This window comes from Myodes glareolus, chromosome 4 (genome assembly GCF_982192425.1).
Source record: "Myodes glareolus chromosome 4, mMyoGla1.1, whole genome shotgun sequence".
In the NCBI taxonomy this organism is placed as follows: Eukaryota; Metazoa; Chordata; class Mammalia; order Rodentia; family Cricetidae; genus Myodes; species Myodes glareolus.
In genome coordinates, this window is record NC_142029.1 from 51183560 (window position 1) to 51201781 (window position 18222).

General features: G+C 38.9%; 1 protein-coding gene across 3 annotated transcripts in view; it reads left to right on the top strand.

Annotated features, from left to right (window-relative positions):
* Nucleotides 1-17735, top strand: part of Plscr4 (phospholipid scramblase 4) — a 31566-nt gene extending 13831 nt beyond the window's left edge. For all 3 annotated transcript variants that reach the window (XM_048452500.3, XM_048452503.3, XM_048452504.3), the window contains exons 4-9: nucleotides 7734-7957; nucleotides 10226-10268; nucleotides 11496-11722; nucleotides 14766-14927; nucleotides 16128-16286; nucleotides 16924-17735. In XM_048452500.3, the coding sequence (XP_048308457.2) occupies nucleotides 7734-7957; nucleotides 10226-10268; nucleotides 11496-11722; nucleotides 14766-14927; nucleotides 16128-16286; nucleotides 16924-16971 (863 nt within the window). In that variant the 3' untranslated portion in view covers nucleotides 16972-17735. The remainder of the gene's footprint in view (nucleotides 1-7733; nucleotides 7958-10225; nucleotides 10269-11495; nucleotides 11723-14765; nucleotides 14928-16127; nucleotides 16287-16923) is intronic.
* The last annotated feature ends 487 nt before the right edge of the window (nucleotides 17736-18222 follow it).

Sequence of the window (18222 nt, forward strand, 5' to 3'; positions counted from 1 at the left end):
AACATTAAAAATTATTAAGAATGAAATCCCATAGGTAGTTTCTCACAATGCCATTGGTAGGTGGCTTTATTCTAGAGTTTTCTGTAAATTAATGTGAGCTCTTGTGGTTACATAAATTTAAACATGGATTGCTTTGTTTCAGTTTGTTTTCTTGCAGAAACAGTCAAAACCCTTAAGGTCAATTTTCAACTCAGAGAAGCATAGGTTACTAGTTTCTTACACATAATTTTACCACTTTTTTCTTCTTCATTTTTAATGTGGATTAATACATCTTTACAATAAAACTCACTCATTCATATAAATTGGTTATAACTACAGAAATTTAATCATATTGAATAAGTCTATAACATAAATTCTACTTTTCTTCTGGCTATTGATCATGAACTTTTATTGCTTCAAGTGCTTTTATATTAAAAGTACAAGATATGGTAATTAACTCCTTTACATAATATAGTGATCAGTATTCTTTAATCGGGGGCTTTGTGACTCTGAGGAGGCTCACTGACTATTGTAAGGGTAAAGTAGTCCTTTTGGGGATGAAAGTACATTCTTCATGATAAACACAAACTGTCCCTCATTCTTCTTCCATAGCTTCTCACCTTTGCTCTCATTTAGTTCTAAGTTTAAAGCATTTTTAGATACTACTCTCCATCATTTAATTATACTTTATCAAGAGCTCTATCCCTATTCTTAATAGTTAGTTTTGCCCAAGTTCTTTGGTATACTCACCTGGCTCCCCTTCTTTTCCAACCTCATTTCCTTTCACATTCTCTCTCATCAAGCCATCTTGATAATCCCACTAGTTTTGTGCATTTTAACGTAGTTGTAAATTCCATCCCGACCCACATGGGCATGCTACACTTTAGATTTACAGTTGCAACTTCCTGTAGACCATTCTCTGTATAGATACAGGTTCTCCAACATAATCATCAAACCAACTTTGACATTTTCCTCCCAGACTTGTACTGTTTTCCACATGTTGGAGACGTGTAGGAACATGAAGTAGAAACTTTAGAATCTTCCCTTAATAACCAGTCCACTACCAAGTTAACACATTTTTAAATGTCAGTTTTAATGGCTTCTTCTTTTTACTCTGTCTTTGTCACAACTGAACTTCCTTGCCTTACATCTGAACTCTGGCAAGCAACTCCCGCTTAATGTAACCTTGTATGGTGAGGGTTACAAATGTGAAGCATCCACTCTGCAGTCTGTTGGTACAAAGTTCAAGCTCTAGATACACATACAGTTTACCCATATTCTTTTCTTCCCCCCTCTCTCCCTTCCTCCCTCCCTCCCTCCCTTTCTTCTTTCTTCCCTCTCTCCCTTCCTATATCACTCTCCCCCTCCCACCCCTCTCTCTCCCTCTCTCCCTTTCCCTTTTTCTCCATCTCCCTCTCCCCTCCTCCCTCTCTGTCTCTGTCTTTCTGTCCCTCTCTCTCTCACCCTCTCTCCCTTTCTCTCCCCCCCCCCCTTTGCTTTTGGAGACAGGGTTTTTCTGTGTAACAGCCCTGACTGTCCTGCAACTCATTCTGTAGACCAGGCTTGCCTTGAACTCACAGATACCTTCCTGCTTCTGTCCCCTGAGTGCTGGGATTAAAGGCATGCGCCACCACTACCTATCAGGTTTGCCCATATTCCTACCTACCTTATTCCGAGCTTTGTCCATCAGCACTCCACAAACAACCCTTACTTCTGCAGGGCTAATCCCATTTTGTAAAGTTCTTCTTCTGTTCTATATTCTCATAAAACTGTTTCTTCAACGGAGGTCAGGTTAAATGAGTTAGAATTTATCATAATCCATCTTGCCTACATGGGTTAACAGCCACTCTTCTCATCCTTTAGTACACTAAGCATCTCTCTGTGATTTCTTCAGCTACTTGCTTTATAATGATCATTTGCTTTTCTTACAAGCATGAATATGCTCCAAAATACCAATATGTGTTTAAGTCTGTTTCTAGTCTCAGTCATAGCTACTGGTCCTCGAAGTTGGTATGATAAATGCTTCCTAGACAAAGTAATATATATCTCATAGCTTCGTTTTGAGATTGTGTTAGAGAATTGATTTTGTTGTTCATGACTATTTATTAGTCTGCTTTTTATAAGAGATTGGAATGTCACAGATTCCCTTAGCTTCAAAACTATTCTTCCTTGATGGCTTTTTCTTTTTTTAAATTAATTTATTTATTTGTTTATAAAAATTTCCACTTCCTCCCCTCCTCCCCATATCCTCCCATTCCTCCCACTCCCTCTCCTCCCCCCCCCACTCCCTCTCCTCCCTCTCCAGTCCTAAGAGCTCTCAGGGTTTCCTGCCCTGTGGGAAGTTCAAGTTCCTCCCCTCTCCCTCCAGGTCTAGGAAGGTGAGCATCCAAACAGACTAGGATCCCAAAAAGCCAATACATGCAGACAAAACAAGACCCAGTGCCATTGTCAATGGCTTCTCAGTCAGCCCCCATGTCAGCCACATTCAGAGAAGAGCCCCCAAGGTCCAAATGAGGAGCAGAAGGAGGGAGAACATGAAAAAGGAAATCAGGACCGTGAGGGGGGCGTTCACCCTCTGATACAAGGGGACTGATCTGATGAGAGCTCACCAAGGCCAGCTGGACTGAGACTGAACAAGCATGTGACCTTGATGTCTTTTTCAAAATTACTCTCTTTAATATCTAATACACAAGGATTTGAGTTTTTACACAACTCGTTTTGCAGAAAATGATATCTTTTGCTATTTTTCACTTCAAGAAACTTCTTCAAGCTCTGAGATTGTGTCTTTCTTGTACTTACTTTTCTCAGCATTGGTTAATCCGAGACCACTTTGATTCCATGACTGGGATGTGTGTATGTAGTTTAAGGATTGAGATAGCTGTTGGCACTAGAGTTGCTAAACCAAAGGCCCTCCACAAAATCCTTTAGAGAGTGTTCCTATTTTTACTTATGATAGCATATTTGCTTATGATACAGTGGGATAATGATGTAATGCAGCTAAGTGTACAATAAATGTTATATAATGAAGAAATAGATGCACAAAAGGTCTTTGAAAGTTCAACATTCTTTCTCAAACAAAGAAAAAAAACCCTGAAGAAAATACAAATAGAAGAAACCTTTCAATATAATAATGGCTATATAGGTGCCATATATAATGTACACTATACTCAAAAGAAAAAAAATGAGTATTTTCTTATCTGAAACAAATGCAACCACTTTCTCCATCTTATTCAGCATAATGCTTGAACTCTAAGCTAGAGCAGAAAAACAAGAAAACGAAATTGGAGGACTACAAAGAGAAAGGGACAAAATCTAAATACTCCCATTTGCAGATGACATGATTCTATACTTAAAAGACCCAAATAACTCCAGCATGAAGCATTTATCCCTAAAAACATTTGCAGAAAATAGCAGGATGTAAGAACAGCATTAAAAAAACAGTTGTCTTACTCTAGACCAATTACAGCTTTCCAGGAAAAATTCCATTTACAATGCTTTCAATATAATAAAATACATTAGAATAAAACCCCTAACCATAAAAGTTTCAAAAAAGTGAAACCATGTCGGAAAGAAGTAGAAGAAAACACAAGACTTCTCATGACCATGAATTTGGGAGCTGATGTTATAAATATGGCTGTATTGTTAAAAATGACTTTCAGGTGAAGAACAATCTCCAACAAAACCTCAATGTATTCTTCATAAAACTAGAACATATAATCCTAAAATTCATACAAAAGCAAAACTGTCAGAATAGCCTAAAGTTTCCTAAGCAGAAAAACCAATGCTGAAAATATCAAAATGCATAATCTTAAATTGTATTAAAGACCTGTTGTCACAAAAATTGAATGATACTGGCACACACACAAAAAAAAGAGACACAGATGGCTCTAATTTAATGTCTATTGCTGAGATAAAACATTGACCAAGACTAACTTGGACAGGTAAAGTTTATTTCGGTTTACAGATCATAGCCTACCATCCATCATAGATGGGAACCTGAGGCAGGAGCTCAAGGCAGGAACTAAAGTAGAGACATTGGAGGAATACTGCTTCTTTCCTCTGGCTTGCAAAGCTGTCTTCCTTGTACAAAGCCCAGGACGACCCAGGTCTCCCATCCCAAAGATGGCACTGTTCACATTGGCCTGGGCCATCCCACATCAACATCAATTACCACCCAAGAAAATAGACCACAGGGATGCCCATAGACCAGTCTTATGGAAGCATTTCCTCAATGAAAGTTTTCTCTTAGAAGTGTGTCAAGTTGACAACCATCACATAAGCCAGTAAAATAGAGGATTTAGAGATAAATCCAGAGATATAGCCACCAAATTACAAAGTTGTCACAAACATACACTGTGTGTGGGGTGGGTGGATGTTGCCTGCACTTTTCTGTGAAATCCCAAACCCGAAACAGGCGCGCGCTTTCCCGAATCGAGCCCACGAGAATGGATGAATATCCTAAGGGTTGAAACACAAAGAGACCATGCTCATTCACCAAAGAGTAAATGGCAACTTTATTAAACACAGGTCGGGTGGCAAAAGGGCAAAGCCCCCTCCCATCCGGAGCAGTGGAAGAGGTTGTCAGGTGTCAGTGCCCAAGGCCAGGAGCAGCTGTGGGTGGCAGGCGTTTAGGGCCTGCGGCAGGATCCTTGCTTGCAGGTGGAATTACCATAACAAAAGAGGGCCAAGTTCTTTCTAAGCTAAATCCTCAGGCCGGTGCAATATCAGAGAAGCCAGGAAGCCAGAGGTAAAATGGCCCTGCATAGCACCACGAACAAAAGGGGAAGAAACCTGAGTACCTACAGGTGGAGACAGTATCTTTTAACAAATGATGCTAGGGAAAGAAATTAAATGATCAGGGGCTTCGGTGAAAGTGTTGTAGAAAAACACTTAAGATAAAGGCACAAGCAACACATCTATGAGAAGGGCTTTAGTAGCACAGGAGACACTTCCAGGAATGGACAGATGGGATTGCATGCAATTAAAAATCTTCTGCATAGCAAAGGTCACAAACAACAGAAGATGCCAGCCTACAAAGTGTAGAAAATATTGCTGGCTGCACATCAGATGGAGCATTAACATCTAGAATAATAAAAATGTGAACAAAAACCTAATCAACAAACAGGCTAATGGCATGAGTGGACAGTTCAGAAGAGGAATACAAACACCATAAAACACTTTTAAAGTTTCATTATGGGGGAGGACAGTTGGTACAAGGGTCAGAGTGAGTGTGGAAAGAAAGGCTCACTTTGGAAGTTGTTTCTCTCATTTCATTCTGGGTTCTGTGGACAGAACTCAAGTTCAATACTAAAGAGGATGTAGAAAAAGAGTCTCAATTTACTGTTGGTGGACTGAATATGTAAATTCAGGCAGCCACGATAGAAATCATCAAGGAACTTCTCAGAAAGGTGAACAGAACTGCCATATCAGTCCTGGTTATGCATCTGAAAAATTCTCAGTCAGAATGCCACAGAGATACTTGTCTAGATGTCCATCAACACACTTGGTATGATTTTATTTTTCTTAAGGACATGGTTTCACTTTTGTAATCCTCACTGTCCTGGAACTCTCTCTGCAGATGAACCTGGCTTTACACTTAGAGAGTGATGGATATCCTCGATGTTCATCAACAGGTGAATGGTGAGGAAGACTAGTGTAACATAATAGAATATATATGGCATGGAAACAGAAGGGGAGGTGGTTTGGAAAGGAAGGGTACCATTAGGGAAGAAGAAGGGATGAGGAAGCAAAGAGAAGGGAAAAGATGACTAGGCACATGTGTGAAAATGCCCTAACGAAACCACTTTGTATGCTAACTTAAAAAATGGTTTAAAATGATCACCAAAAAAGTCAGAAAGTTTGAATTTTCCTATTTATACATACTAGCTCGTGTCCTTCAGTAAGTTATTCAATCTCTGGCCCAAGAAGAGCTGCCAGCATATATCCTTTTAATGCCAGCATTCAGGAGGAATGCAAAGGCAGGTAGGTGGATCTTAATAAGGATAAAGCCAGCCTCATCCTGGAAGAGTTCCAGGCCAAACAGGATTACAAAGTAAAACTGTACTTTAAAAAATGTTCATACCAAATGTGTACACGGATGGGATGACAGCAGTGTTATTGTAATCACCAACATGAAGGTGACCCAAGTGTCCTTGAGTTAAAGGACACAAATAGTGTGGTAGATTTCATATTATAGAATATCACTCAATCATAGAAAAGAATAAAGTATGAAAAACACTATACATGTGCTGTAACATAGATGGAAGACAAAAACGTACAGATTGAGAGAAACCTAGCACCCAGGTTATATGCTGTACACATTCATCTATGCGGCATGACCTGCCTAGGAAAACCACAGATAACGGTTTCAAGAGATGAGAGAGGGAAACGTGAGTGGCTGCTAATGGATGATAACGCTTCTGGATTTAGGCAGTGAGGATAGTTTCTCAAATTTGCTAGCACTAAAGCAACAGCAAAGCCCACTGAATTTAGAGAAGGAAAGAAATCAAGATGACTTTCTTCATTATGTTGAATTGGAAATAGTGGAAAACTAGGCCAGGCATCTGTTATTGAGAACTCCAGGCTATTTTTTGAAACACTATGATTGTGGTATACTGAGCCACAATTAAACAAACAACCCTGAAATAATTTACTTATATGTTTGAGAGTAGTAGATTTAAACAACCACTTTTAAAAAATCTTCATCTGATTTTGTTTTTCCATACATCCTTCCTCTGTAGCAAACATGACTTCAGCAGGCCTGGTGGAAGAGGAGATCATGCATTAGTTATTGTATGGTATTTTATTATTCTGAACGCCCCTCTAAAAACACTGGGGAATGTTGTTCCTGGGGTCTTGAATGATTTATGATGGCCTCGATATGGCTTATTTGATTTTGGATTACTTTTGAGTGTGGAGAATTGACCATAACTATGGCTAAGAATTATGAATTGAACACTGTCTACCCTTACTCCAAATTTACCTGCTGGGCCCTATAATGAGGATTGGGGGGTGGAGTCTTTCAAGGAGTTTTTAGAGGTTCTGAGATGAAACCATTTATGGTGGAGTTGATGCTCTTATGACAGATGGCAAGAGAGTGATGACCAGAGTATTCTTGAAGAGTACGCTCCTTAGATCAGGAAAAGGGTGAACACAGGCTGGATTTACAGTTGATCTTGAAGTTGCAAGCTTAGAGCCAGGGAAAGTAATGCTTGTTATTGAAAATAATCCACTTTCAGTAGCCTGGTAAAGAAATGAGCTTAAGAAGTTGGGTCTGAGAGATATCAGTGTTGGTAATCGGTCTGATGTCTAGATGAAAAGACAAAGAAAAGTGATTGAGCAAAGGCAACCCAGCATAGATGGTAAAGACCCCTTTGCAATAACTAGTGAAAATGACAATGATAATTGCGTGCTAGACTTTGTACTGACCCCATTAAAACCAATGAAGTGCATTTATGATCAGTAAAGGAGAAGCCTCATCCAGTGAGAGGCTACTTTGTTTCTCAGTGTGTCAATCTCTATTTGCATATCTGTTAAATGGGAATAATTATGTTACAAGTTTTAAGAGGATCAGATTAACTAATATGTGAATAATTCCCTTAGTATGTTGCTAACATATTAGGTACACACTCAGAAAACAGAGGTCTTATTTTCTTTAAGAACATGTTGCACGGTTACTTTTTAACGTAAAAATTATATAACTTCAATACACTAAAGTGATAATACATGATATTTTCATCTGTTTGAGAACACAGGCCCTGCTGGACCAGCTGTCCCTCCACCTACAGGCTTGCCTATGGGATACAACATTCCACAGCATTCTGGTGCCATCTTTTTATATTATCCTACTGGTAGTACCCATCCTATTCAGTACCAGCCTGGCAGATATCCTATGACCAACCAGCCTGCTCCAGTAATGTGGATGCCAGGACCACCTCCTATGCCCAACTGCCCTCCTGGTCTGGAATACTTAGCTCAGGTACTGTAATACATCAAAAACGTTTTCCTTTGAAGTTTGCCCCTGGGGTGTGAACAGAGGAAACAAGGTATTGGCTAGAGTGAATAGGGTCACTGACGACAGAGGCTGGCTCGCTGAGAGCCATGATGGGGGATTTACAGGTAGACAGTGGGTACAAGGACACATTCATAGGGCACATGAGTTCCTTTTGATGGAATAAAAGTGACTTTCAAATTATTCAATGTGACTTTCTCTAGGAAATAAGAAAAATAGGAATGAGAATCACTAACCTGATGCTATGCCATTTACTTAGAAGTAAAGTGTTCACACTGAGAAAAAGAGAGTAAGAAGAGAGAACTAGACAAGGGGAGGCGGTGGGTCACAAAATGTACAACTCACAACTTCTTCTCAACATCTCAGACTCTTTAACATTCCTGAGCCCCCAAACACATAATTCTAAGTAAGTATAAGATACTTCTTCAAATCAAAATCCATGTCTTCTTCATATAGCACAGTGACTGCCAAATTTCTTGTACATGTAAATCAAAGAGCCAGAATAAAAACTGTAACGCTGTTGTGAGACATTTTGGTGGATAAACGTGTAATGGTTGTCATGTTGTTAACACACAGAGGCATGCACAACAGATGCTGGCTGCGGACACTATTAATTACACATTCTTGTGTTGTTTCTCTGTTAGGTGGCTTGAGGTGACACATACAGATCATGTGCTACTTTGTTAAGACTACCAAGTGGCCTTCTCCACCCACGGCAGCTTTAGAATCTTTTCAGAGTCTTGTACTTGACAGTGACCCCACATATTTTTCTATTTCCTGCTGGCACAGCAACTCACTAGGAAATTTCAGCATCAGCAGTGATAACAACATTTCTCCCTGCAGTAGGCACTTTTACGACATAGTCAATGCTTTTATTCTTATTTCCACATTTTAATTTCTTAGTATTTTACAAAGGGAAGTGCAAGGAATTGTAGGAGCCATTTTGATGTCCTATATGAAATGATCCCTTATTAATTTGTAAGTTTTATATTGAACATGGACTGTGTCCTCCTATATCCTTTTGTAGCTAATCACACAATTTCATCCATAGCCAGTTGTTTATTTTTCTTGTTATCACACTCACATACCTTTCATTATTTAATGAATTTTGATGAAATGCAACATTTTAGGCAGTATACTGGGTTTAGTGATTATGGATGGTCTAATGACATAAATGATTTCTAATTATGTTGGTTAAGATCTGTCTGTCCTAGAGGAGACTGTCTGTCTTCTGCTGGGGTGTTCTGAATTGTAACAGAAGATAAAACCACTAAACTATCCATCATCAAAGTAATTCCAATACCGTTAAAGTAGAAGTTTCTCTGATGGTGCTCCTAACTTTCCTTTCCATAGACTGCTACTTTAGAATGTTTCCCTCCAGACCCCTTTTCCCAGATGCTACCCACATGGTGCTACCCTCATGCATCCATACTGAAGTAGGCACTTGGGCAAGAACCTGGCATTAGGTAAATGCAGGTGAATGCAAATCCATGCACTTAATCTCTTTGAAAGATACTCAGGAAGTAATGTGGAGCAGAGGTCTTATTCAGGCTTACTCTGGCTTGTTCACCTTCCCTAAACCACAAGAGCATCACATGTGTCTAGTCTATGTTAAGTCATCCTGACTGGCTCCCACGTGAACATCTCAGAAAAGATGACTGAGAAACAGCCAGAGGTCCTTTACATGTACCTGGCTCCCCAATGTGCTGTCTCTGTAGCAAGCAGATGTTTTCCAGTTGTCAGTCAGCTCTCTGATTTTTAATGTGAAACCACCTGAACGTGTTTTTCTGATTTAGACACCTTTGCTAATATCCATCTAATTGGATGCTGATAAGATAATCTCAGCTGATTGCATTTTTAGATTCCATTCAATTTTCAGAGAGATATTTGGCATCAATTGATACATTCCAATTGCTATTCTTATTTTATTTCATGCACATAGGTGCTTTGCCTGCATATATATCTGCTCACCACTCCCATCCTGGCACCCAGGGAGACCAGAAGTGTGCATCCGAGCCCCTAGAATGTGGGTTAGAGATGGTTGTGAGCAACCATGTGGGTTCTGGGAACCAAACCTACATCGTCTGGAAACATGACTGGTGCTCTTAAGGCTGAGCCAGCTCTCCAGCCCCTGGTTGACAGATTTTAATATCGTGTCATCATATTCTTTCCTCTTACTGATTAAAATTAATTCTGGTTTTCTGTCTTCTAATTGCTTTGGCTCTGTTCCCACAGCTGGACAGCATACACGTACTTCAGCATTTTGAGCCTCTGGAAGGTATGTATAATTGTGTTTTGACTAGCATTGTGATTTGAGTAGCAGTATTTTTTAAAAGATGTGTATATTTATTATGTATACGGTGTTCCATCTACGTGTATGCACCAGATGTATGCATCATTACAGATGGTTGTAATCCACCATTTGGCTGCTGGGAGTTGAACTCAGGACCTTTGGAAGAACAGCCAGCAAGCAGCCAGTGCGCTTAACCTCTGAGCCATCTCTCCATCCCCCTGATTAGCAGTGTTTTAATCAGATAGAAATTTGTATTACTTCATACCTAGTGCCTTATTTTCTGTCGATGAGCTTTTAGTGATTCAAAGAGAGAAGGCTATTCTTTATTACCTTATCTTCACAAAAGCAGTGGAGTGAATTTTCTATGTAGTTTTATCGATCAATACTCCATACACTGATAATCTCTTAGATTCAGAAATGACTTGCATTTAATCTGGCTAGTCCCTTGGACCACATGTCTTTTTTTCCCCTCTGCATTCATCTTATTTGGAAGAGTACAAGAAGAAGAAGGTGAGAGGTGATCGTAGCTAGCCAGAGCCCCACACTCTGCTAGGGTCAGTGGCAAAGAGAGAGCAGAGTCTTATACCGCTGAGTTCCAGTCTGTGGCTGTTGCTATGGAAGTCTGAATAAATGATCCCAGTCAGGTGACGCTGTGCTCTTCTCAATTACCTGCTTGCTTACCCATTCTCGGGTAGGAGCTGGGCACACCCCTATGGGGACCACACAGGGCTGTGATTTTTCTGGATTTATTTTCTTATCTTCGGGGAGCACGTGCCTAGCCATTTCATCAGTTCCACATGCTGATTAATTCATGATCTGATATCTGATTCTTTAAAATGGATTTATTACTAAAATTTCTGAATTCTTTTATTCCAGGAAAACTGTATTAACCATTACTTTATGTGGGAAAACTTAAATAATTTCATATTAAGCTTAGCAATTGCTTAAAATTCTTAAAATGCTTAACCCTCATGGCTCACATGGTTGGATTTCACCTGAAATTTTAAAAAGCTATTTGGCTTTCATAAGTCCTAACCATACTTCTTCCTTTTTTCCTTCTTTCTTCCTTTCTTTTTCCTTTCTTTCTTCCTATCTTCCTTTCTTCTTTCTTTCCTTCCTTCCTTCCTTTCTTTTCTTTAAAGTAGCAAAGGCAACTTTAGACCTGCTTTGACTGGTTCTAATTTAAGATTCTTTCTTCATTCTAACTTTTAGTGATGACGGGTTTTGAAACTAATAATAGGTATGATGTCAAGAACAACATAGACCAGATGGTTTACATCGTAACTGAAGACACAGATGACTACACCAGGAATGCCTATCGGAACCTACGACCCTTCGTGCTACGGGTCACTGACTGCCTGGGCCGAGAGATCATGACCATGCAGAGGCCTTTCCGATGCACCTGCTGTTGCTTCTGCTGCTCCTGTGCGAGGCAAGAGGTCAGAGAACAGGAGCAGAATCGACACTTGTTTCCTGACCTGCCCTTTACAATGTGATCTGTCTTTTCCTTTCTATACTACATGGGATGGAAATTTCTCACCCTACCATTCAGAATAAAACTGAAACTGAGTAGTGGGGAGGAAGGAAGTTGAGTTATTTCACAGGATAGAAACACACACTTTCCCTTTTTCTTCCCAAGTAAGAGGTGGGGATCAAGTACAACTTGAGGCTGTTTTGTGAATAACGGCTTTCTGATCAATTAGGTACCTACAGGGATTTCCAGTAGTCATAGGATATGTAATGGCACCTACATATTTCCCGGTTTGTTGCTACAACTTTCTCTAGGTTTGTCATAATTTTTGGAATTTAGACTTAATCATATACCTTTCTTCTACTCCAGAGATTCTTAGATCTGTTATCTTACATGTATTCCAGAAATCTTAGAAGCTTTGTTAATATGTGTTAATTTATATATGCATGTGATGTTTAATAGTATTATATATAAATGTACATATACATATCTCTCTTTATATACACACATACACACATACATACACACATACACACAGATAGACAGACATATATGTATTGTTGCCTTGCCATTGCCCTGAGTCCTCAAACTCACGCTTTTGCTTGGTCTTGCCTGTCATTATGCCTTCCACTGTGTGTTTTAGTTACTTGACTGATGGCTAATTTCATTTTCATCATTTCTCTCTTATTGTTTTTCAGAGTCTCAAATTCCTTGCTGAATTTTTTTTTCTCCTCCATATGTCTTATAATGTCTCCTCAATTTCACCACTTTGAAAACTTTCTTGTCTAGGCCTGGAATTAGACTACCTAAGAATTTTAAAAGGTATGCTGTGTTTCTAAATATTAATCTGCATATCACAGTCTCTGTTTATCAATTTAACTGCAAATTTGAGATTATAATTAACAGTTCTTCTCTGACAAAGTGGTTACATTGAAGATTGAAGATTTTTCAGTACACACCACTCTCTAAACTCAATTTCTGATTATAGATAGTATTGTTGTGGCCCATCAGTGTTTCTGTTGTTCTTAATTCTCCTTTGCAGTTATTATCTTCGTAATAGGAGCTTTATATCTGAGGTGACTATCTCCAGTCCTTGTTTTTTTTTTCTCAATACAGCAGGCATTTATAATCATACATGGCATTTGGTTTTCAAATCAAAGTCTTTAAGTTCCTATAAAGGAGATCAGATATAGATTAACGCAAACAAAAACTGCAAATTTATAAACTTACTTTTTGTCTAACGTTATAATTAAGACAGTTTTATACTCATTTTGTGTATTTTCCTTGCACAACCTTATCATCTATGTAGACTCCTTTACCTATCACCACATAACAAAGTCCCAACAATTTCATAACTATAAAAACAGTCTTCATTTCTTCGCTACTCTTTCTTTCTCATGCCCATCATTAATTATTGGAAATCACTAATTTGTTCTGCATCTCTGTAGTTTGTTATTCAAGGATGTTACATAATAAGCGAGGCATTTATTAGTCATTTAGTCAAGGCATAGTTCTTCACTAATATGCATCCTCTTATGCATTTATGCATTATTGAAAATAGAATTAACTTTTAAAGGATTTTAAAGTAATTTGATTTTACACAGTTCTGAGGTTTTTTTTTCATTTCATAGGCATAACATTTTGGTTCTATCAAATTTAATGTTTTGTATAGGTACAAATTTGTATATATGAACAATGGCTCTGGCAATGCAACTCCTGGCAGCTTTTTATATAACTTTAACATACAGATAATTAAATAAAACAGCCTTGTGTACAATATTTTTGAAGCCTTTAATAAAATGCTGTTGTCGGTCCCTACACACAGGCCCTTACTGCTACGGCATAGCAGCTGCTCCACTTCCACCAGCAGGTTTACTTTTCGTGGTTCTAGCTACTGTAGACAAATGTAGTCTGAAATATCAATGCCAACTTCCGGGAACAAACAATCCATAAGCTGAATAGTATGGCGAATTCTGGATCATGAATTATTCTTTTGTTCAGAGTATCCAAGGTGCACCTGCCGTACACACGGTAGCAACTGAAAGGCTGCATTCACATAATTTCTATCATAGGTCAGATTATTGCAACCACTCTATAGTTAATGATTGTTAGTGCTGTACTATGGATAATGGATAAATTAAACATTGCTATAGACATGTGTTTTATGGCCATAGGCATGTGTTTATGGTAAAGGGTGGTATGTATTGGGGTTAGAACTATTTGAGACCGCCACTAATGTCTTGGAACACATTCCCACCAAACAGGGGCACTTTTATACAATTTCCCCAGTGCTTCTTCCTCTTTTGTTTCTCACTGTAGTTGTTATGTAGGAGATTTAGTTTTGCTGCTTATGATTCTTTAAGTGAACTAGTCATGTTAAATGTATTTGTTGAGGAGACATGAAAGTCCTAGATGAAACAAAGGTCATTACTACATTGTTGTTTTGGTTTTCTCTTTTTGTTTTTGTTTTGTTATTTTTTTTAAGGTAGGGTTTCTGTGTGTATCCTGACTGTCCTGGAATTCACTCTGTAGACCAAGTTGACCTCAAACTCATGAGACTCACCTGCTTTTGCCTCCCAAGGGCTGGGATTAAAGACGTGGACCACCACTTGCTCAAAGATCTTTATTATGGCACAGAAATATGAATGATTCGTGTCAGGTCCTCTTTGCCTCAGACCATTTAGAATTAACTGGGGGAGGATGCAAATCTAGCCAGACAATGCTGTATGTCCTGTAAGGAGCATTGGACTTAGATAACTGGAATCTACATCAAGCAACTTATCATAATTAATCCTGTCCCTTGCCCCACAGTAAAACATGACCTCTTCTCTTTAGAGTGCTTTTGGAAATACAACTTTGCAAATGGCCTCGTGGAAACATGGGTCCCTCCCAGCATTTATTCCCCTTGCCCTAGAACGACCATGAAAATGTCCAGGTGTGTGCACATGAGTGGCATAGATGTGCATTGTGCACATACAACACCATAACGTCTGTTCCTATTTCCTATGCAGCTGGAAGTGCAGTGTCCTCCCGGTGCCACCATTGGATTTGTTGCAGAACACTGGAATTTATGCAGAGCCACTTACAGCATCCAAAATCAGGAGAAAGAGAGTATGATGAGAGTGCGTGGGCCATGCGCAACCTACGGCTGTGGTTCAGATTCTGTCTTCGAGGTCAATACATATGTTACTTCTACATTGTCCATAATAACCTCATAATGTTCTTGCCTTCAGTTTTTATGTGAATGGTATGAAAAAAAGTTATTTGTAAGCTGACAGCAAATCCTTTTCACATGGTTTCTCATGGTTACTTGCCATTTTCCAAATGTGAATGGCATTGCCTTTTTAAAAAATGGGATTTTTTCCCCCATTTAGAACTTTAAAACTTCTGGAAGTAAAGATGATTAGATCAATAACTGTTCTTGATATGTATCACCTTTTTTCCATAGTGATTTTTAGAATGGGAGTAAGGGTTTTAATTGCCAAAATCTAGCAAATCGCAACACTTAGAGAATTCATAAGGGTAGGAATATAATGAATGGCAGGGCTATAGTGCAACATTTTCTCAAAAAAGAACAATTTTTTGTTTTGCATTTTCCCTGGGACTGGCAAAGAAATTGCTAGGAAAAAAGCCCTGAGGTTTGGAAGACTTTCTCAAAGCCTCTTAAGAAGACAAGGCTTGCAGCACACTAAATTACTATTATTATTATTTATTCCTTCTTCTACTTCCTATGATACAAAGAAAACTTTCTAGTTTTTATTTTATATCACCATGTAATGAAACATCATTCACTTACTAAGAACATTGTAGAAAATGTCAACAAACCAGGTTTCCGGCACAGGCTATGTGAGGTCATTCTGTTTCTAGGTGACATTAGAAGCTAGGTAAGAGGTAATTTTACTGTCAAATGTTGGGGTCCCGTTTTTAGAAGCTGAAGTCCATTCTTATACCTAGAACGGCTGATACTAGTTGGGCTTAGCTCACAGAAAATTGAGTGTTGTGCAGTGTGTATTACATGTCCCTTAGCTTTGTTTAGAGGCTCCCTTGATTGGAAATGAGTTCCAATTCTCAAATTCTCACCCTCTACTACAGAAAATAATTTAATCATCAATTAAAACCGTGCCTTCTGACAAAGTCCCCAAACGATATATTTAAGGAGGAGGAAAAGTCACTAGATTGGGGGTTTTAAGGTATATCCCAGGTCAGTTATTAACCATTTCAGGACACTTGAAATTCAGGATTCCTCATTTGAAATGATGTCATTAGTGGGTTTCTTTTATATTATCCTATCACAAACTGCTTCTAAGAAGAGGACAGAGGCATGTCCCTTGACACTTTTCAGCCATCATAAAGTCCCACTCTTGGCATTGCAGGTCAACTCTCTAGATGGAGCATCTAACATCGGCAGTATCATCAGGCAGTGGAATGGCTTTTTATCAACAATGGGAAACGCAGACCACTTCGAGATTCGCTTTCCTTTGGATCTGGATGTGAAGATGAAAGCGATGATTTTTGGCACTTGCTTCCTCATTGTAAGCCTTTTGCTGTGGGCTTGAGAGCATCATTTCATCTGATGAGAAGCAGTATTCTATAGGAGAAAATTCATTTTGAAGCTAGGCCAGCTTCTGTCTGTGCCACTTCTAGGGGCAGGTTTGGCACTGGGTGATGGGGTCTACAGGTTTGTAGCAAGGAGAAAAATACTGTCATCACAGAGTGATTGATCTGAGCTAAGTAAAGGCTTCTGGGGCATATCTGGAGGGTGTCAGACAGGATACAGTGGTCATGGTTTCCTATTATCTTTCTCACTAATTCAAAACAGTTGTCCAGTGATACTTAGTATAATAAAGTAACTACGAAACAGCTGCCCTTTTCCTCTTGCCTGTAAACTGTAATCCTGCTCCTCAGTGTTATATCACTCTCAGTTTTACTCCGAGGTTTTCCTTCAGTTAATGCTAAAAATTAGTCGGTGTTGAATATGAAAAGCTTTATTATTCATCTGCATTCTCACATGTTAGCCGTACTCATAAATATTTTATTAGATTTACTTTTACTGGAATAAGATGTTCCTGTGATAAATTACAAAGACTGTTATATGCCTTGGTATAATTATTTCTATCTATCTGCCATTCATTTCTCAACCTAAATATTATAATCCTTTTCCCATTTCAGGACTTCATGTACTTTGAAAGGATTGCTTCGCGGCGTTCATCAGTATAGAGGGATCAAGCAAAGCATCAGTTGAAAAAAAATTAGAGAAATGCACATTGGACTCACAGCCAGCCTGCAGTTATTCACAAGGATATTTCTCTGGCTTGAACATTGTTTTCACTGGTATAAGTCAGGATATGTGTCCCAGTGCCTTGTCCATTTTCTTACATACACACTTAACATTCACACACACCTTATATCCGAATGTTTATCCTGAAGTCGAGGATTCCATATTGTATCTCATTTGACATTTTTTTTTTTAAAAAATCAGTCTAATGACCAGGGTGTCCTAATGAGAAACAGTTTATAAAAACTGAATGTATAAATCGTATCATTGCTCAATACTACTTGACCTGACTTTCATGTTAAACAATTCTTCACACACAAACAATCAGGAAACAGAGTAAATATGTGGCCTCCACATTCCCTCGATTATCAGTGAGGACTATGGAGGACCAGCAGGTCGTACTAAGGACAGTCGGTGTATGTATGAATACCCCGACTAGTGAGACTCTCACTCTGCCTTCCTGCCTTCATGTGGACTGTGTTCTTTCATGAATGTTTCCTTTTTTTAGACGTTGTTAAATGAAGATTAATAGAAGAAACTTAGCCCTCCGCTCTTTTTGAAACAAACTACAGGTGCTTCACTTTCAATTACACTAATCTTTTTATGATAAAGTTTGATTTACTCGGTTATTCCTAACAAATTGCTACTTGCTGCTATTCATTTTTTTTTAATAAATGAATATGGGTAGTTGGCTAGGTTTAAAGTACTGGACCTGAATTCCTTTCTATTAAGCAGGCCTTCAATTCAATTAGGCAGCTGTTAGTTACTTTAGGGATATAACTGCCTCTATAGTACCCTAGGTATATTTTGGTATTCTGGGCCTTGTTATGGTTTCTAAGCATGACAGCTGCATCTTAGTGCTGTGATAAAGCACCACAACCAAAGCCACTTGGGGAGGAATTAAGGGAAAGGGTAGGGAAGTCAAGGTAGGAATTAAGATAAGAAACTAGAGGCAGGGACTGAAGCAGAGACCATGGAGAGGTGCTGCTTACTGATTTACTCCTTATGGCTTCCTCAGTCTGCCTTCCTATAGTACCCAGCACCCCCAACCCAGAGGGGCACTGCCTTCAGTGAGATAGACCCTCTCACATTAATCATCAATTAAGACAATGCCCTATAAACTTCTGGCAGATCAATCTTATTGGGTCATTTTCTCACTGAAAGTTCTTCATCCCAAATGACTCTACCTTATG